Genomic DNA, 22,120 nt, shown 5'->3' with positions numbered 1-22,120 from the left:
TTTTTAAAATATTTATTTATATCCAACAAAGTGTACAATCAGATGAATTCAACCTCTTTGTGCCACGCAGGGCTAGGTAAAACAAAATATAAAGCAAAGCGGAACAGTTTAAATCAACAGATTCACTTTCTCTTAGCAAATAAATGATCCCCTTATATAAGATATTCGTACACTAAGCTGGGATTTTTCTCTTTTAAATACACAGAAAAAACGATTAAACACTCAGATAAACAGGAACACATAAAAAAGGAAATAAGAGAAAAAGAAAAAAAAAAAAAAAAAAGGGTCTTCTCCCCGTCCTCTGCCCCCTCTCCCCCTCTCATCTATAGAATCGGTTGTCTCCAAAGTTCTGGGTAGCTATCTGATAACATTAGTTGTGTAAATTCTGCTGATTTACTAAAGTATCTTAGTACTTGTAGCTGAACTTCCTTAGGTTGACTTAAGATAACTTTATCCCATTTTACTAAAAACTTTTTAATCTTATTTTCTTCGAATATTTGTGGATCCTGCTGTTCTAATAGCATTTGATATTGGATATTACGGGTAACCGAAACTATACTTGGAGCATTTCTGTCCTTCCACCTTCTTAAGATCATCTGTCTTACTAATAATATCGTTGTGTTAATCAGAGGTTTATTTTGAACCTGGTTGTGTATCAGGAAAAAGATATGTACCGGCTTAAGTGTTATTCTGATCGGTAGAAACCTGTTTAGCCAGAATTCTACCTGTTTCCATAGCTTAATGGTTTTAGGACAGGCATAAAAGACATGGAAGAGATCAGCATACGGGAATCTACATCTGAGACAAGCCGTGTTTCCTTTCCATTTAGCTAATCTACTGGGGGTGAGATATGCTCTATTTAATAGCTTCAAATGCGATTCTCTTATTGCCATATTACTGGAAAATTTCTTTACCATGTTAAAGCTCCTTTGAAAAAATCCTCGGTCTATTTCAGGGAAATCTTGTTGCCACATACAGAGAAGACTATTTATTCTTGCTTCTGCATCCTTAGAGATGAGTAATTGATATATATATATGAGATGGAGTGCTTCCCAATGGAAAATAAATTTATTACCGGCTCTAATGGGCCTAGTGACCAGCCTTCCCCCTCCAATGTCTCTAGACTATACAGAAAATGCCTAATTTGGAGATAGGCAAAAAATGATCTTCTATCTAAACTGAAATCTTTCATTAGGGATTCAAAGGCTTTTACCTGGTTAGACAGTGAGTCTACCATCTGGCGTAGGAATGTCAGATTATTTGCTGACCATTTCGCAAAGGCAGAAAAGGTGCAACCACTTTCAAAATCAGGGTTTCCTCTAATGGGTAGATATTTAGAGAGAGTGTGCCTAATCTTTAAATTTTTACAGATTTTATGCCAGGCTATAATCACATTGTGTATTGTGAATTTTAGCGTGCATTTTCGCGCCTTTGAGTGGTGTGAGAGATGTAATAATGCTTTGGGGACGAAGGGAGATACAATGTGCTCCTCAATCTCAAGACTGGTGACATAATTAGCATTAGTTAGCCAATCTAGAGCAATTCTAGCAAAACAGGCTAAATTATAGTTTACCAAATTTGGTAGGGCAAAACCGCCCATTTCTTTTGGATGCATTAATCTGGATAATGCAATACGGGGTTTTTTAGAGGCCCAGAGAAATCGGGAACACCCTGCATTACATTTTTTGATGTCGACCTTTCGTAAGAATACAGGGATGTTTTGGATAAAGAATAAAATTCTTGGGAGGGTTCGCATTTTAATTAGTGCAATCCTTGCCGAGATTGAGAGTGAGAAGTTTTGTGTTTTCAAGTTGTTTTTTAGTACACCCCCTGCTCAAATGCAATTATCTAATTCATGAGAGCAGGAATTAGTAGTACCGATATTTACAATATAGATTTATGCCTGTCCATACGCCATATACATACAACCATTCTTAAAGGACTATTAAGTATCGTAGAATTGTATAATCAATGAGTAGAGGTTTAAAACGTCAAATTTTCCTTTCATGATTCAAATAAAGCTTGAAATATAAAAAAAAAAACCTTCCCAATGTGCTTATATTATAAAATTGTGCATAGTTTTTTTTGTGCAAGAGTTTACAATGTATACATATGATCCCGCTGATGGCTGTCACATGATACAGAGGGAAGGGGAATGGAAGACATTTAAAAAAAATCTAATGCTCACTTGAAATTCAGACATTGGGGTAGATTTGACAAGGGACGAATGGTCTAAAGACCGCTGCTCCATAACTTGTCCGCTGCCTCTAAGGCTGCGTTCTTCAATTCGCCCGATCCTATATGATCGGGCTGATTGACACCCCCTGCTAGCGGCCTATTGGCCACGAATCTGCAGGGGGCAGCATTGCACAAGCAGTTCTGGGGAACTACTTGTGTAATGATAAATACCGACAGCGGCATTCAGCGATGTCTGTCAGACATGATACGCTACAGCGTATCATGTCGCACAGACGTTGGTAAATCTACTCCATTGCTTTGCCGTTTTAGTATGCAATTGTTTAGTGTGCAATTCTGCTGTGTTTAATGGTCATTTAATGTCTCTCTCTCTTTCTTTCTCGCTCTCTCTTTCTCTATCTCTCGCTCTATCTTTCTCTCTTTCTTTCTTTCTTTCTTTCTTTCTTTCTCTCTCTCTCTCATTCTCATTCTCTCTCTCTTTCTCTCTCTCTCTTTCTCTATCTCTATCTCTATCTCTTTCTCTATCTCTAAATCTCTCTCTTTCTTTCTCTCTCTCTCTCTCTCTCTCTCTCTCTCTCTCTATCTCTATCTCTCTCTATTTCTTTTTTTCTTTCGTTCTTTCTTTCTTGCTTGCTTTCTCTCTCTCTTTCTCTCTCTCTCTTTCTCCCTCTTACTAAACATACGCGTTCCTCAGCTAAATAATTACCTGTTGTCCGCTACTATTAGACAACTAAGTTGTCTCTGTTTTTCTTCTCTCAGTTCTGGCAGTACGGACAATGGGTGGATGTTATAGTAGATGATCTTCTTCCTACAAGTCGGACACCATTTGTGGAGACAGTTGGACAAGAAAGCTCTTCTCATACTTTGCTCTTCATGCATTCTCCAGAGAGGAATGAGTTCTGGAGTTCTCTTCTAGAGAAAGCATATGCCAAGTAAGAAGTCCATTTTATATATTTGAGGCACCTTTAACCCTGAGACAATATGGTTATTGGAATCCATTAATAGGATATGTTATCATCTCATGTTGTTAAAGTGAGTATCATTTGCAGGTTAAAGGGAGGATACGCAGCTCTCCAGTTGGGTTTTGCAGGGGAAGCCTTGGTGGATATGACAGGGGGAATTGTACAGAAATGTGACACCAGCGGTTCTTCATCTGATTTATGGGTTCATCTGAATCATCTGCTGGAAAGAGGGGCCCTAATCTGCTGTGGGAACACACAGGTGAATGCACACAGGGTATACATAATAAAATTAATTTCTTCCTTATAGGTGAGAGTACAGCCAACATACCTGTCCAATGATAGCCACATATATAAAGCCCATATCTGTAAGAGCTTCATCAAATATTCCCCACATCTAATTAAAAATACCAGCCCTCAATCTAATAGTGGTCAGATTTTTACTGTCACAACAAACACCAGTTTCTTTCATGTAAGTGGCAAGAGTCCATGAGCTAGTGACGTATGGGATATACATTCCTACCAGGAGGGGGCAAAGTTTCCCAAACCTCAAAATGCCTATAAATACACCTCCTACTTCACTCATACCTTAGTTTTTAAAAACTTTGCCTCTCATGGAGCATATTGAATCCCAGTTCATCTCAAAGTACAGTGTTTGTCTGAGGGATGTGAAGGAAGTATTGCCTGATGATGTCATGTCTGCTATATTTGGACGGGTGTCTTCTTCTGGTAAGTATATATATATCATTTTTAAGACACTCTCAGCTATGTTTGGCACTTTATCTAATAAAGTTTTAAATGTATATTGTATATATTTGCCATGAGTCAGGTCTGTGTATTTCGCTTTGCAGTCTAACCGTTTCAGCATGGAAATTATGTTTATGGGAGTTTTTAGACTTACCTGGGGTTCCAGATAGTTGTAATTTGGAACCTGTTTCTTTCAAAATTTTTGTGGACTTAGGCTCGCAATGACGCAGAATGTTAATTCTTATTGCAACATTTTTGGCGTGAAAGTTTTTTGGCGCGAAGTTGCCTTTGCAGTGACGCGAGACACGTAATTTCTTGCGACTTTTTTGCACCATGTTTTTTTGGTGTGAAGTCGCACCTGTTATGACGCAAGTCGCGTCATTTCTCTTATTAAGCTTTGGTGCCAAAAGTTTTTTTTCTCTGCATTTGCGCCTTTTTTGGCGCCAAATTTATTAAGTCTCTACCTCTTTTGCTCTCTGCTCTTATTTGATTTCTAGAGGGCTAGGTTGCTTGCTTTCGATTTTACTTTTGTTTAAAACAATTTTAGCATAAGCATTTTTTTTCCCATTCCTGAAACTGCTATTGGATATTTTGTTTTAAATGTTATTTTTTTATTTTTTTGTTAAATTTTGCAAGATGTCTCAGACTGATCCTGTCTCTGATGTTACTGTAGGAACTAAGCTGCCTGAACACAATTCTACCAAAGCTAAGTGTGTATGTTGTAAATTAGCTGATCTTTCTTCTTCAGCTCAAAAATGTGGAACTTGTTATGAAAAATTATTACATGCTGATAATGTTTCTATAAGTACAAATACATCTACCTTCACAGTCTAATGTAAATTATATTCCTGTAGTTATAAAAGATTATATTGCTGCAGAAATAGAGAAGGCTATGACTGCTATTCCGCCTTCAAATAAACGTAAATGGTCTCTCCTAACTTCTCATAAATCTGATGAAGCTTGTATTGATCGACAGCATACTGAAGTATCTTCTGCTGATGAGGATTTCTCTGGTTCAGAGGATCCTACTTCAGAGACTGAAATTGATAAGTCAACCTTTCTTTTTAAGATTGTATATATTTGTTTGTATTAAAGGACCAGTCAATGCAGTAGATTTGCATAACCAACAAATGCATGATAAGACGACAATGCAATAGCACTTAGTCTGAACTTCAAATGAGTAGTAGATTTTTGTTAAATAAATTGCAAAGTTATGTCTATTTCCACTCCCCCTGTATCATGTGACAGCCATCAGCCAATCACAAATGCATATACGTATATGCTGTGAATTCTTGCACATGCTCAGTAGGAGTTTGTGACTCAAAAAGTGTAAATATAAAAATACTGTGCACATTTTGTTAATTGAAGTAAATTGGAAAGTTGTTTAAAATTGCATGCTGTATCTGAATCTTGAAGTTTAATTTTGACTTGAGTGTCCCTTTAAAGGAAGTATTGTTTACTTTGGATATTAAGGAATCTAGTCCTCTTGATAAAAAAAACTAGCAAACGTTTGAATTCTGTTTTTAAAACTTCTGAGGTTACTCCTTAAGTTTTCCCTATTCCAGATGCTATTTCTCATATGTTTACTAAAGAATGGTCTAAACTTGGTGCTTCTTTTAACTTTTAACCCTTCTTCTTTAAAAGCTATATCCTTTACCTGTGGCTAATCTAGAGTTTTGGGGAAAAGTCTAAGGTTGCTGGGGCTATTTCTACTTTTGCCAAACATACTACAATTCCTACGGAAGATAGTACTTCTTTTAAGGATCCTTTAGATAGGAAGATTGAATCTTATCTTAGAAAAGCATATTTACATACTAGCTATATTCTTAGACCTGCTATTTCTATGGCTAATGTTGCTGCTGCTTTAACTTTTTGGTTGGACAGTTTAGCTCAACAGTTAACAGATGCTAATCATTTCATTTGTGATGCTATATTTGATGTCATTAAGATTGATATTAAATTTATGTCTTTAGCTATTATTTCTAGAAGAGCTTTATGGCTAAAATCTTTGAATGCTGATATGGTGTCTAAATCTAGATTACTATCTTTATCATTTCAGGGTAGTAATTTATTTGGTTCTCAATTGGATTCTATTACTTCCACTATCACCAGGGGAAAGGGAGTCTTTCTGCCCCAAGATAAGAAATCTAAGGGTAAATTTAAAGCTCCCAATCGTTTTCGTTCCTTTCATCAGAATAGAGAACCAAAAGACCTCTCCTTCCCATAAGGCCTCTGGCTCTAATTGGAGAACTTCTCCAAATTGGAATAAATCCAAGCCTTATAAAAAACCAAATCCAGTCCCTAAGACTGTATGAAGGTACGGCCCTCAAACCAGTTCAATTGATGGGGGGCAGATTGAAATTATTTCAAGACATTTGGACAGTATCTGTTCAAAATCATTGGATTCAGAATATTGTTTCTCAGGGGTATCAAATAGGTTTTCAGAATAAGACCTCCCATGGGAAGATTCATTCTTTCTCATGTTCCAACAAACCCTGTGAAGGCTCAGGCTTTTCAAAAGTGTGTTTCAGACCTAGAGCTTTCAGGGGTGATTGTTCCAGTTCCTCTGCAGGAGCGGGGTTTGGGTTTTTATTCAAATCTATTCATCGTCCCAAAGAAAGAAGATTCATTCACACCAATTCTGGATCTGAAATTTTTAAATCGTTTTGTAAGAGTCCCATCTTTCAAGATGTTGACTATAAGGACTATTCTGCCTTTTGTTCAGCAAGGTCATTCATGTCCACAATAGACTTACAGGATGCTTATCTTCACATTCCAATTCATCCAGACCACTATCAGTTTCTGAGATTCTCTTTCCTAGACAAGCATTACCAATTATTCATTTTTCCATTTGGGCTAGCGACAGCTCCAAGAATCTTTTCGAAGGTTCTCGGTGCCCTTCTATCTGTAATAAGAGAGCAAGGTATTTCGGTGTTTCCTTATTTGGACAATATCTTGGTACTAGCTCAATCTTTTCATTTAGAAAAATCTCACACAAAAGAACTAGTCTGGTTTCTTGGAGGAAAAAATTTACAAAAGAGTTTCTTGATTCCTCAGACAAGGGTCACCTTTTTAGGTTTCCAGATAGATTCAGTGTCCATGACTCTTTCCTTGACAGACAAGAGACGAATGGAGTTAGTTTTAGCTTGTCTAAACCTTCAGTCTCTATCATTCCCTTCAGTGGCTATGTGCATGGAAGTTTTAGGTCTCATGACTGCAGCATCAGGTGCGATCCCCTTTATTCATTTTTGTTTCTACAGCTTTGCATGTTCCACCAATGGTGCAGGGATTATACTCAGATTTCACAACTGATATACTTAAATCTCAACTCTTTCTGACTTGGTGGTTAGACCATCACCTTATTGTTCAAGGGGGCTCATTTGTTCGTCCCACCTGGAATGTGATCACAACAGATGCAAGTCTCACAGGTTGGGGAGCTGTCTGGGGATCTTTGACAGCACAAGGGGTTTGGTATCCTTAAGAGGTGAGGTTGCCAATCAATATTTTAGAACTCTGTGCTATCTTCAAAGCTCTTCAGGCATGGCCTCTATTGAAGAGAGAACTTTCTTTCTTTTTCAAACAGACAATGTCACAACAGTGCCATATGTCAATCATCAAGGAGGGACTCACAGTCCTTCAGCAATGAAGGAAGTATCTCGGATACTTTCTTGGGCGGAATCCAACTCTTGTCATATTTTTGCGATTCATATCCCAGGTGTAGACAATTGGGAAGTGGATTATCTGAGGGAGTGGTCTCTCCATCCAGATGTGTTTTTTTCATCTTGTACAGATGTGGGGTCTTCCAGAAATTGATCTGATGGCCTCTCATCTAAACAAGAAGCTTCACAGATACCTTTCCAGGTCATGGGATCCTCAGGCGGAGATGGTTGATGCCTTAGCAGTTCCTTGATTTTACCAACCTGCTTATATTTTTCCGCCTCTAGTTCTTCTTCCAAGGGTGATCTCCAAGATCATAATGGAACAATCTCATGTGTTTCTGATAGCACCAGCATGACCTCACAGGTTTTGGTATATGGATCTTGTCCGGATGTCCAGTTGCCAGCCTTGGCCACTTCCTTTAAGGCTAGACCTTCTGTCTCAAGGGCCGCTTTTACATCATGATCTCAAATCTCTAAATTTGATGGCATGGAAATTGAATGCTTAGTGCTTAGTCATAAAAGTTTCTCTGACTCAGTGATTAGCACTATGATACAGGCTCGTAAGTCTGTTTCAAGGAAAATTTATCATCGGTTTGGAAAACCCTATATTTTATGGTGTAAACTTTGAAAGGACACATTTCTGCTCTTTCTGTCTTATTTCATAGAAAGATTGCTAAACTTCTGGATATTCATTATTTTGTTCAGGCTTTGATTCGTATCAAACCTGTTATTAAATCTATTTCTCCTCCTTGGAGTCTCAATTTGTTTTTTTAGATTTTACAGGCTCCTCCTTTTGAGCCTATCCATTCTCTGGATATTAAATTACTTTCTTGGAAAATGTTATTTCTTTTGGCTATCTCTTCTGCTAGAAGAGTTTCCAATTGTCTGCTCTCTCTTGTGAGTCTCCATCAAGATAAAGCTGTTTTGCGGACTTCATTTAAATTTTTGCCTAAAGTTGTGAATTCTAACAACATCAATAGGGAAATTGTTGTTCCTTCTTTGTGTCCTAATCCTAATAATACTCTTGAAAGATCTTGTCATGGTCCTATCTTACACATTCCACCTTAATATATACTTTGCCATATCAAGCCTATACCACCTTAACATTGTCTCCTCCTGCCTATAAAGCCTGCACTGTCTAATTACTCTTTGCTGGTTTATTGAAGTGATTAACTCACAACTCCAGCTTGTATCCTGGTGAAAGAAAGTACTCGGCTGCATTTAAACTACTTCACTTGCACACCTTGGCAAAAGCGCTGCTTGTTGTCTTCCTACCTGGCTTCCTCTGACGTCACTGCAAGCCATTCACTCCTCACACGCTGCTCAGGCCTGGCAGCGTTCCAACTTCACAGCGTGCACAGACTTCCAGCTGCTCTGACACAGCCTTCCGGATCTCAAGCACTCACAGTGCCTTCAGCTTGCAACAAGTATAGCGACACATGAGGTTATCAGGTTCCGTATAAGCTTTTACTTGTAGTGTTCTAAGTCTGCTACTCTCACTACTTCCATATTTAAGCTTGCCATAATATTGACATTCCTCTATGTGTTACACTGTATAAATCTGCCAGCAAGCTACTAGCACTACCATTACTAAATGGTTATATTAACTCCTCACCTGCAGTGTGCCATATTAAACATGCTATGAGTACTAATCAGGGTATTTTCCTTAACTAGTTACTGCTCCTGTCTTGAGAAATATATATCCTTTGTTCTGCCTCTAAAGCATTCCTGTATTCATTACTCTTTGATATTGGAAGCTTATTGAGGCAATATAAATACAGATTAGGATTATATGCTTCCTTACTAGCAAGCATATTTCCCAGTTTGTTACATTAACATATTACCACAGTTCTACTTCTAAAGTACTAAAGATAAGTAAAGCATTGTCACATAAACAAGTGATTTCTTACATAATAAACCAGCCTTAAAAAAAAAAAAAAAAAAAAAAAATAAAAAAAAAAAAAAATAAAAAAAAAAAATAAAAAATTTGTAACTATGGAGCCATCAGATGTGGCCCCCCAGCTACATAATTTAAACCAGCGCCTGGACAACTTAACTCAGGCATTTAGAGATATACAGGTGGAAAACCAAAGTCTCAAAGCCTGTCTTAGAGAAGTGTTGGCCAATAGGAATGCTGGAAATGACCACCAGGCTGAGCCCCAGGTTTCTTACCCTGAGAAATTTACTGGTGATAGATCCACTTTTCGCCAGTTCAGAAACGCCTGCCTGTTGTTATTCGATTTAAAACCGAGAACTTATCCTACAGACAGATCCAAAGTATTAACTGTTCTCTCATACCTGCGAGGGGAACCTCGGGCCTGGGCTGACTCATTTTATGAGTCCCAGGACCCAATTCTGAATTCTTTTGATGCCTTCTTAAAGGCTTTATCCAACCTTTATGATGATCCTTATCGTCAGATTACTGCTGAGACTAAACTCAGAGGACTCAAACAGTTAAAATCTCCAGTGGAGGAGTATATTACTCGTTTCAAGATTTGGGCCAGAGATTCGCTCTGGAATGAGGTCTCTCTCAAGAATCAGTATCGAATGGGGTTGTCAGAGGAAGTAAAGGACGAACTCTCCAGAACTGGCATACCAGATTGCCTAGAGGATTTCTATACTTTAACAACTACTATAGATCGCAGGCTCCGAGAGCGAAGGCAGGAAAAAGGTAGTTCTAGCCACCCCACACGCCGCTTGCTCCCGACTCCGCCTACTGCTACTGCTCCCCCTGACCAGCCTATGGACATTAGCTTTCTGAGAGGACCTCTCACTATGCAAGAAAAGACCAGACGCCGTAATCTCAATCTGTGTATGTATTGTGCTGGTACGCAGCATGTGGTTAAGGATTGTCCCCTGCTTCTGAAGCAAAAGCGAGGTAAGACAAAATCAAATAGTAACTGTCTTCACACAAAGTCAGCTACATCAACTTACTTTACCTTACCTTTACAATTACAGTGGGATCAGCACAGGATCAGCAGTAACGCCATTGTTGATACAGGCGCTTGTACCAATTTCATTGATGTTCGTTTGGTTCATTCTAATAAAATTCCTTTTCAGTTAAAAAGCATTCCACTGCCTCTCAAAGTCATTGACGGGTCACATTTAGCTTCTGGTCCGGTGTCACATCAAACTGTCCCTCTGTTAGTCACAACTCCCTCTGGTCACACTGAAACAATTACTTTCGATATCATATCCTCTCCTATTTACCCTATTGTACTGGGAATCTCTTGGCTTCGTTTACACCAACCCACTCTGCATTGGTCCACTCTTTCTCTCTCCTTCCCCTCCTCTTACTGTTCTAACACTTGCTTCCCTAGGAAACATATTTTGATCACATCCACCCCTGTCATACCAGTTGAATATTCTGATTTTTCAAACGTTTTTGATAAAAAAGAGGCAGAGGTATTGCCTCCCCATAGGGCCTATGATTGCCCCATAGATCCGCTGCCTGGTGCAACCATACCTCATGGTCATATTTATCCCCTCTCAAGACCTGAGTTACAACACCTTAAAACTTATATTACTGAGAATTTAAAAAAAGGGTTCATCCGTCCCTCCACCTCACCTGCAGCAGCAGCTATGTTTTTTGTAAAGAACAAGGATGGGTCTTTACGCCCGATAATAGATTATCGCGAGCTGAACAAAATAACAATAAAAAACAGATACCCACTACCTCTCATCCCAGAACTGATTGAGAGGTTACGTGGCGCCACAGTGTTCACTAAACTAGATCTGAGGGGTGCCTATAACCTTGTCAGAATAAGAGCCGGGGACGAGTGGCTGACCGCATTTAGGACTAGGTATGGTCTCTATGAGTATACGGTTATGCCATTCGGTCTGTGCAATGCCCCGGCGACATTCCAGAACTTCATTAATGATATTTTTAGAGATGTCCTTGACACGTTTTTGGTTGTCTACTTAGACGACATTCTTATTTACTCACCCTCTTTGACAGAACATATACAACATGTCAGGCTTGTGTTGTCTAGACTACAAACACATAGACTCTATGTTAAATTAGAAAAATGTTTGTTTCACGTCACAGAGGTGTCTTTCTTGGGTTATCACATCAGTAAGGGTCAGATAAAGATGGAGGATAACAAAATTTCAGCCATATCATCATGGCCTATACCCTCTTCTGTGAAAGAAGTTCAAAGGTTCTTGGGCTTCGCAAATTTTTATAGACGCTTTATTCAAAACTTTGCTGCCATCACAAAACCCCTGACAAATTTGACTAAGGGAAAGACTCCATTTTGTTGGACACCTGAGGCTCAAACCGCCTTTGACCAATTAAAGCATCTCTTTACCACCTCTCCGATACTCCATCTACCAAACACAAAGTGTCAATTCGTATTAGAGGTTGACGCATCAGAATATGCCATTGGCTCCGTGTTATCCCAGAGATCCACTCCTAAGGACTCATTACATCCTGTGTCTTATTTCTCTAGGCTCCTGACACCAGCTGAGCTGAATTATCCAGTTGGTGAAAAGGAGTTGTTGGCTATTAAGTCATCCTTTGACCAATGGAGGCATTTATTGGAAGGTACGGAGCAACCTATAGTGATATTTACTGATCATAAGAATCTACAGTATCTCCAGACAAACAGAACTCTTTCTGCTCGACAGCTCCGCTGGAGCCTCTACTTCTCTCGTTTCTCCTTCCACATTGCCTACCGTCCTGGCATACGGAATGGAAAGGCAGATGCTTTATCTAGAAGGGATAAAAAGCCTGAGTCTACTCAATTTCCATCCACCATCATTCCAAAATCTTCTTTTGTAGGTCTCCTATCAAATGATCTCACAGATCTAAAAACACATCAACAACAAGACATTACTAAGACCGCTTACACGCTTACCCCTGATAATGCTGGAATCCTCTACAAGGATTCAAGGCTATATGTTCCACCCTCGCTGCGAGATCAGGCAGTGTCCATTGCCCATGATTCATTATTAGCAGGTCATATGGGTATACACAAGACACTTGACCTTCTACAGAGGTATTTTTGGTGGCCTTCTATGAGAACCACTGTTAAAGAATACATCAAACTCTGCGTTACCTGTCAAACCTGTAAGCCCTCACACCAACCACCTCTGGGTTTACTACAGAACCTCCCTATTCCCGAATTTCCGTGGACTTCTGTCTCCATGGACTTTGTAGTTGATTTGCCTAAATCTGAAGGTTACACCGTCATTTTTGTTGTTGTGGATCTCATGTCAAAGATGGCACATTTCATTCCAACCGAAACTCTACCCACTGCACAAAAATCAGCTCAGTTATTTCTTAGAGAGATTATTCGTTTACATGGAATACCCACTACAGTACTCAGCGACAGAGGCTCACAATTCACCTCAAAATTTTGGAGACATCTTTGTACCTCACTAGACATACATCAGTGTTTGACCACATCGTACCACCCACAGACCAATGGACAGTGTGAGAGAACCAACCAGTGGCTGGAGCAATTTTTACGTTGCTACTGTTCCCACAAACAAGAATCTTGGGCCACGTACCTCCCACATGCTGAGTTTGCATATAATAATACCACCAATACTTCTACGGGGTTTTCTCCCTTTTATATCAATTCAGGCTACCATCCCCGATTTCATCCATTGCCTATGACACACTCACCTTGTCCTCAGGTGAATGATCTCGTCAATTCCATCAAGCAGACTTACGTCGCCATACAGGATAACATCAAGCAAGCACAGGCCACCCAAAAGAGGTTCTATGACCTACGCCATCGCCCTCATCCTACCTACGCTGTAGGACAAAAAGTCTGGTTATCGGCAAAGAATCTGAGGATTCCAACTCCTTGCAAGAAGTTTAACAAACTTTTTGTTGGTCCTTTTTCTATCATTGCTCTTCCAAACCCGGTTACGGTGACTCTACAGCTTCCTCCCACTTACCGCATTCACCCGACATTTCATGTGTCCCTCATCAAGCCTTGCTACTCTTCTACCCCTCTATCAGCCACTTCCCTGGGTTCTCCTACCCCGGATCCTGAGTACGAGGTCCAGGCCATTCTGGACTCTAGACGTTGGCATGGTGAACTGCAGTATCTGGTTCATTGGTCTGGGTACGACTCTTCGGAGGACTCTTGGGAACCCGCTTCGAATCTCTCTGCAGATAGGTTGGTCTCTTTGTTTCATCGGAGGCATCCGGATCGTCCTTCTCCCTGAAACCTCTTTGATGTTTCCTTGGGGGGGGAGTATGTCATGGTCCTATCTTACACATTCCACCTTAATATATACTTTGCCATATCAAGCCTATACCACCTTAACATTGTCTCCTCCTGCCTATAAAGCCTGCACTGTCTAATTACTCTTTGCTGGTTTATTGAAGTGATTAACTCACAACTCCAGCTTGTATCCTGGTGAAAGAAAGTACTCGGCTGCATTTAAACTACTTCACTTGCACACCTTGGCAAAAGCGCTGCTTGTTGTCTTCCTACCTGGCTTCCTCTGACGTCACTGCAAGCCATTCACTCCTCACACGCTGCTCAGGCCTGGCAGCGTTCCAACTTCACAGCGTGCACAGACTTCCAGCTGCTCTGACACAGCCTTCCGGATCTCAAGCACTCACAGTGCCTTCAGCTTGCAACAAGTATAGCGACACATGAGGTTATCAGGTTCCGTATAAGCTTTTACTTGTAGTGTTCTAAGTCTGCTACTCTCACTACTTCCATATTTAAGCTTGCCATAATATTGACATTCCTCTATGTGTTACACTGTATAAATCTGCCAGCAAGCTACTAGCACTACCATTACTAAATGGTTATATTAACTCCTCACCTGCAGTGTGCCATATTAAACATGCTATGAGTACTAATCAGGGTATTTTCCTTAACTAGTTACTGCTCCTGTCTTGAGAAATATATATCCTTTGTTCTGCCTCTAAAGCATTCCTGTATTCATTACTCTTTGATATTGGAAGCTTATTGAGGCAATATAAATACAGATTAGGATTATATGCTTCCTTACTAGCAAGCATATTTCCCAGTTTGTTACATTAACATATTACCACAGTTCTACTTCTAAAGTACTAAAGATAAGTAAAGCATTGTCACATAAACAAGTGATTTCTTACAGATCTTCACATTCTTTGGATGTGGTAAGAGCTTTGAAATATTATGTTGAGGCTACTAAAGATTTCAGAAAGACTTCTAGTCTATTTGTTATTTTTTTATGGCTCTAGGAAAGGTCAGAAAGCCTCTGTCATTTCTTTGACATCTTGGTTGAAACTTTTGATTCACAAATCTTATTTGGAGGCGGGGCAATCTCCTCCTCAGAGAATTACAGCTCATTCTACTAGATCAGTTGCCACATCTTGGGCTTTTAAGAATGAAGCTTCAGTTGATCAAATTTGCAAAGCAGCAACTTGGTCTTTTTTGCATACTTTTACTAAATTTTACCATTTTGATGTGTTTGCTTCTTCAGAAGCAGCCTTTAGTAGAAAGGTTCTTCATGCAGTTGTCTCAGTTTGATTCTAATGCCTTTGATTTGAGTTTTTTTGAAATTTCTAAGAAAAGTTTATTATTTTTTTGGCTTTAATTTCTCAGCGGATTTAGGTGTTGTTATTTTATCCCTCCCTCTCTAGTGACTTGTGGATTTCCACATCTTGGGTATTATATCCCATATGTCACTAGCTCATGGACTCTTGTCACTTACACGAAAGAAAACATAATTTATGTAAGAACTTCTGATAAATTAATTTCTTTCATAGAAGCAAGAGTCCATGAGACCCACCCTATTTTTTTGTGGTTTTAATTTTTTTGTATAAATCACTTTATTTTTTCCAGTTCCTCTTTTTATATGCTTTTTACTCCTTTTTTTACATCTCACTTCTTGACTACATGTTAAACTAAGGTGTGAGAGAGGAGGGAGGTTTATTTATAGAAATTTTGAGGTTTGAGAAACTTTGCCCCCTCCTGGTAGGAATGTATATCCCATACGTCTCTAGCTCATGGACTCTTGCCACTATGAAATAAATTAATTTATCAGGTAAGTTCTTACATAAACTATGTTTTGGACACATCTAGCCACATATATGTATAGGAGCTCTAGTGCTGGGCAAATCTATAGCTGCCCCCCTAATATTGGCAACATTGGCACAAATACTAGACATGAACTCAACAATTAATATATATATATATATATATATACACATTATATATATATATATATATATATATATATATATATATATATATATATATATATATATATATATATATATATATATATGTGTGTGTGTGTATGTACATATAGCAGAGCTCTTTACAATATTGGAAACTTCTATAAGAATTGCATTTGATATTGGGCACATCTAACTGAAAACTCAGGAGATCCATTTAATGCCAAACACATTAATATAAAGAATCAGTCAAATACTTTACACATTCAATTAAATCAATGTAAATATTTGCATAGGAAATTAGCACATCTAGGCAAGAATCCCGCTTGCTTTTTCCCCAGATATAACTCATATACAATGTTACCAATGCACAAGAGAATTCTGGGTAAGCTATGCAAATTAGATATGCAAATTCTCATTTTTTTTGCTTCAAAAATACTGTTTTAACACAGCTATCCTTTTAACAGGATTATAGCAGCAAATCAGAAATCACTCACTAGACAAGCCTGTTTCGTTCTATTTGGAACTCATCAGTAGGAGATAGATTTCTGGTTGCTGCATTGATAACACTATTTTGAAAGTTAAACAAACATTCATTAAAATTATGAGAGATAAAAAACTGAAATTAAAATCCTCCATGTCTCAAAATTAAATCAATGTAAATATTTGCATAGGAAATTAGCACAAAAAACCCCCTGAGAATTTGCATATCTAATTTGCATAGCTTACCCAGAATTCTCTTGTGCATTGGTAACATTGTATATGAGTTATTTCTGGGGAAAAAGCAAGCAGGATTCTTGCCTAGATGTGCTAATTTCCTATGCAAATATTTACATTGATTTAATTTTGAGACATGGAGGATTTTAATTTCAGTTTTTTATCTCCCCCCCATAATTTTAATGAATTTTGGTTTTGGTTTTTGTAGGAGCTTTGCCCAATACTGGCCATGTCTAACTAAAAATACTAGAGATCAATACCAGATCTACATCCAAAACAAGCAATATGTAACCACTTATGCTGGAGATTTACCGAACATTGTTCAAAGCAAGAACTGCAACAAATATGGCCACCCAATACTGACCACATCCATCCACATATACAAAAGTTATAACTAACACTGGCACCATCTGCATAAGCTTCATGCAAAACAAACCCAATCTATAGGAGCCCACACTAGTGTCATCTACATTTGCAACTGGGCATAGTTAAGTATCTCCGTCATCCCTAGCTAACATAAACCACACCCATAGATTCTCCAACCCTAACCACATCTACAACAGCTTTAAAGACACAGTATGCACACATTTTCATATAACTGCATGTAGTAGACACCACTATAAAGAATAATATGCACAGATACTGAGCTAAAAATCCAGTATAAAACCTTTTACAAACTTACCGAGAAGCTTCCAATTTAGCACTGTTCATGAGGTTAGGCTGGGCCACCCACTGAAAGGGGCTGGCAAAGAAGGAAGAGAAGACACACTGCCCCCCCCCCCTCTCTGCATATGAGAAGACCCATTTTACAAACAGAAGGAACCAGTAGTCTGTAGACATTCGTATGCATCTAAAACTTTGGGGCGTGGTTAGGAGTCTGACAATCAGCACAATGGTATTTACATACATTGTTACAAAAACAATTCCTGATGGGCTATATAAATGGATCATCTAAAAAGCATAAATGCAAAGAAAAATCTAGTGTACAATGTCCCTTTTGTCCCCATTTGAAGGAGCTCCACCAATCACTAACCTCATGGACTCACTCAAGACAACCCACAGTTCCATGAGAGACACCCATTACTAACCACATCTGTAGTACTTTCACTCAAGACTTACCAGTATTGCAGGAGCTACCAGCATCACTAACCCAATTTACACAAATTGTATCTGATATCAGTCAAATCCACTTAATAGTGACCTGATCATATCCACTAAATATTGGTTTAGGAAAATGGTTATCCAGAGTGTGGAGAAAGAGGTGACAAATTATTTTTTTCTCTTATGTCTAAGCATGTACACACTTAAAGGGATAGTCAAGTCAAGATTAAACTTTCATGATTCAGATAGAGCAACAATCTAATTTACTCCTATTATCAATTTTTCTTTGTTCTCTTGCTATCTTTATTTGAATGTAAGCTAAGGACCCGGCCCTTTTTTTGTTCAGCACCTGTGTAGGGTAGCGCTTGCTGATTGGTGTCTAAATGTAGCTAGCAATTAGCAAGCACTACCCAGGTGCTAAACCAAAAATGGCCCAGCTCCTATGCTTACATTTCTGCTTTTTCAAATAAAGATGCCAAGAGAACAAAGAAAAAATTATAATAGGAGTAAATTAGAACGTTGCTTAAAATTGCTGCTCTATCTGAATCATGAAAGTTTAATTTTGACTAGACTATTCCTTTAAGTCACTCTTTTGATGCCAATGAGCCCCCATTTTTTTTTTCAAATGATAAACACAAACAGGTTTTCCAGCAAATTCCACCCTTAATAAACAAACTATCAATAATCCCTACATTTAACTAAATCTACTGCATAAATACCCAATACTTAAAGGGACAGTGCATTGTAATTTTTTCCACTTCAGTCTGTTCCCAAAGATCCATTTTGCCTACTGGAGTGTATTAAATAGTTTACAAATAACTCCTTTACTTTTATTTTGTCATTTCAATTTTTTGTCTGTTGAAACCTCCACCTATACTGAAAATTTCAATACTGCAGTAATGGTTACAAAAGAGCTATGTAAACAAGAACCAGCAGAAGAAATTATACTCCCATTGGGGGATGGGAAAGATAGTTACTAAAATGTTCATTTCATTCAATTGCTATCTCAGAGATAAGATAAATAAAAAATTGTATTTATATAGAGTGGTAAGATAATGATATCTGTTCTCTGTGAAAGCAATTTTAGTGGGTTATGTTTCAAAGACCATAAATAGCTGTTTCATATACAAAAATAAACCTACAATAAAAATTGCCCTTCTATTTTATACCCAGCAACTTGTATACAACAAGTCATTAAAAAAACACATTACAGGAAATCAATTTTACAATACACTGTCTCTTTAACATTTACATATGAGTTGTACCTCATCTCACTGACCCCACACCTTCTCTTATGTTTATACAGGGAGAGTTGGAGACCAGTAACCTTATGGGAATCCTTAGTCATCACATGTACTCTGTGACTGGGACCAACAAGGTAAAACAATCGGGGAGAATCCTTAACTTTAATTAATCTCTCTTCTGGGCATCTTAACTGAGAACAAAGTGAATCACTTTTCCTAGATTACAAGTGGAAACAAAAATGTTAGCTAGAACCCATAGCGCTTCTATATTAGCGCTCAAGCATAGGTTTAGGGTGCACTAACATCTTAATGCTGGATAGAGAGGGTTTGCTAAATACCTCACATAGAGCAAGATTACAAGTGGTGTGCTATTTAGTGCTTTTGCTCTAGTGAAACACCACCAGAAGTAAACTTTTAATGCGCACAAGTAATCGCTTGTGTTACAAGTTGAAAGTAAATGGTTTGCGTGCAAGTGAAACCCAAAAGGTAAGGTAGTTATTCATGTTTTACATTCCAATGTTCTTCTCATAGAAGAAAATGTTCTTTATATATATATATATATATATATATATATATATATATATATATATAGAAAAAATGAATAGGGAAAGGGAAAGGGGATAAATTCGAATGGCGCCACACTCTGGAAATAAGCCCAATATGTTATTACAAATACGGCTGGGAATAGGAGATCGATGTGATGTAATATGATGAAGTGTTGGTGCAAAATGTATAAAAACCAAACACAAGGGATTAATACGATATAAATGATTATATGTCTCTTAGCTGTATATGTCAGAAAGATACCTCCCTCATAACAAGCTGTGATGAGGATAATATATATAGAGATGATTCGATTCAATGGAACATTACATGTATATGTGTACTAGTATTAATACTGTTGTTGCTAGTAGTGCCGCAAAGTTACTAAAATAAAGATAGTGTGTCATATGATAACATACAAAACAGACCCATGTATAACTAGTAGAGAGGATATACGATCACACTTCCGTTATATTAATAATGCTCTGGGTCTCAAAATATAAGATACGATATTAGTAGTACAAAAATTCAAAAATTGTGATCAGAGTGGAAAATGTTACTTTAAAATAAGATATTGATTACAAATTAAAAGTAAAAAATAAAAAGGGGATAACCTAATATCGTAATAACGTAATATTGGATACACAGTAAAAATGATGATGTGTGGTGAACGTCCTAAGTGACAAAATAAAACTACTATAAATGAGTATTGTTATAGTCCATATCAAATGTGCAGAACTTCAAGTCGATAATACTTCAATCCACAACGTTCCCGTTGGGAGCCTACTTACACTCCTTCACCTCAATCTCATGAGGTAAGTGCCGCGTAGTGTACAGATAAGTCTCCTTCCCGGTATCGGCTGTAGGTTTGAGATGTGTTGTCTTTTCAATACTGTTCTCTCCTCTCACCGCTCTTTCCCCACAGTGCATGCAATCATATAAGAAAAAGGACATACGATAGTGCAACACTGTTTTAAAATGACACACTATTTATTAATATACAACGATGTATGCTTACATCAAGGACCCTCAATATTATGAGGTAAATAAAAACTTTAAAACTTTAAAATCCTTTTGCTAGATTGCGGGGGCACGGTGCTGATAACATATGCACACAGTGCAAACTTAGCATAAGGTAAGACACAATCCTGACGCGTTTCGAAGGGACACAAACAATTCAGCCCTTCTTCCTCAGAGGTATTTACCGAATGCTTGGGTGGCTCAGTATTTAAAGACTGTTAGAGGGCGGCGGCACGCCCTCTCGTTACAATATGTTTCTAATTGGTCTCTTAGGATCACATGTAAATTCATTGAAGCTATTGGTTGATAACCTAGTAGTGAATGCATCATGTGATGCTTACTTCAACCGATTGGACCTAAACGACAACAGCTCCATTTCCATGGTTTCTGTTGTGAAAGGTGTGTGTATTAATTCCAACCTGTTGTATACACTGCAATGTGATTCGTGATAATACACTTATTGGAAACGTTTATATTATGTTTATTGTGTTTATTATGTGCAGTTGCCATAGCGGAAACCGATATATTAATTTGGAAATTGTATGGCCCTAATAGACAATGTGAACAATTATATTCCAGAGTGTGACGTTAGTAGGCTATTGGTTGGGCTATAAAAGTATGTCTATGATAGCCTGTTAATCTGAAGATAGAGATGCTCAAAGGTGTGTTAAAATTGGTTGTGCTCTAAGAGTATGTCTATGATAGCTTATTAATCGTTAGGTAGAGAAACTCAAAAATGTGTTAAAATAGTAATTAGCGTTGGTTCAACTGTTGATAATACTTTGGAAGTGTATCTAAAATAGCCAAATGCTCGATTCAATTATAGACATTAAAAAACGGACATGTATAAATGATAATAGTAATAACCTTTGCTAAAAGCAAATATATACTTAGAACACTATTAAATGTAGCATAATAGCTATTGCAGGGTCTAATGCTGATATATGCGACCCTTCTCACTGTGTGTTTAAAAATTGGATTAGAATTAAAATTAGTAGGGAAAGGATAATACCTAGCTAAAGTGTAGAAGTTTGTAAAAATAATGATAATGCAAATTTTACTACAAAGGGAAGGAAAAGAAAATGGAAATGGAAAACGCTCTCGTTGAAAAGATAAAAATGTTTTTCATATATAAAAAGAACTATACTGATGAGATTCAGTCGAGATAGAATTATTGACAAAACCTATGACTGGTGATAGTGGAAATACATAAGCTCCACTGTATGAGAAACTATGGCCCACAAGCGACACATTGTGTATAAATATGCATATTATAAAATCAGGGTTAATAAGAATAATAATAATAATAAAACCAATCTAAAAAAGAATAAGATATGGCATAGAAATACTTAAAAGATATAATCCCTAAATGGTAAGTGTATGAAAATATTACATTCTAAATATCCACTCTAAAAGAAGGCTAAAATATGATGAGTGGAAATTGAACAAAAAGAATAAAAAGAATATATATAGAGATATTGGGTTCCTTTGGTAGAACTAAATGTACCAAATTGATGTAGTTATGTCCATAGACTATATTTTCACGTGGGAATATATTTAAATATATGTAATCCATTTACTAATATTGAATATTGTTAGCCCACAGTATCTTATATTTTGAGACCCAGAGCATTATTAATATAACGGAAGTGTGATCGTATATCCTCTCTACTAGTTATACATGGGTCTGTTTTGTGTGTTATCATATGACACACTATCTTTATTTTAGTAACTTTGCGGCACTACTAGCAACAACAGTATTAATACTAGTACACATATACATGTAATGTTCCATTG

The 22,120-nt window shown here is 37.7% G+C and overlaps 1 protein-coding gene across 1 annotated transcript in view; it reads left to right on the top strand.

The window, feature by feature from the left end:
- The window catches only part of LOC128666804 (calpain-1 catalytic subunit), a 159,537-nt gene that overhangs the window by 35,381 nt on the left and 102,036 nt on the right, over positions 1 to 22,120 (top strand). Inside the window, exons 5-7 of the mRNA XM_053721599.1 lie at positions 2,956 to 3,128; positions 3,246 to 3,417; positions 18,823 to 18,894. Of these exons, the coding sequence (XP_053577574.1) occupies positions 2,956 to 3,128; positions 3,246 to 3,417; positions 18,823 to 18,894 (417 nt within the window). The remainder of the gene's footprint in view (positions 1 to 2,955; positions 3,129 to 3,245; positions 3,418 to 18,822; positions 18,895 to 22,120) is intronic.

This window comes from Bombina bombina, chromosome 7, assembly GCF_027579735.1.
Source record: "Bombina bombina isolate aBomBom1 chromosome 7, aBomBom1.pri, whole genome shotgun sequence".
NCBI lineage: Eukaryota > Metazoa > Chordata > Amphibia > Anura > Bombinatoridae > Bombina > Bombina bombina.
Note: the sequence above shows the minus strand (reverse complement) of the source record. Positions and strands in the feature narration are given on the sequence as shown.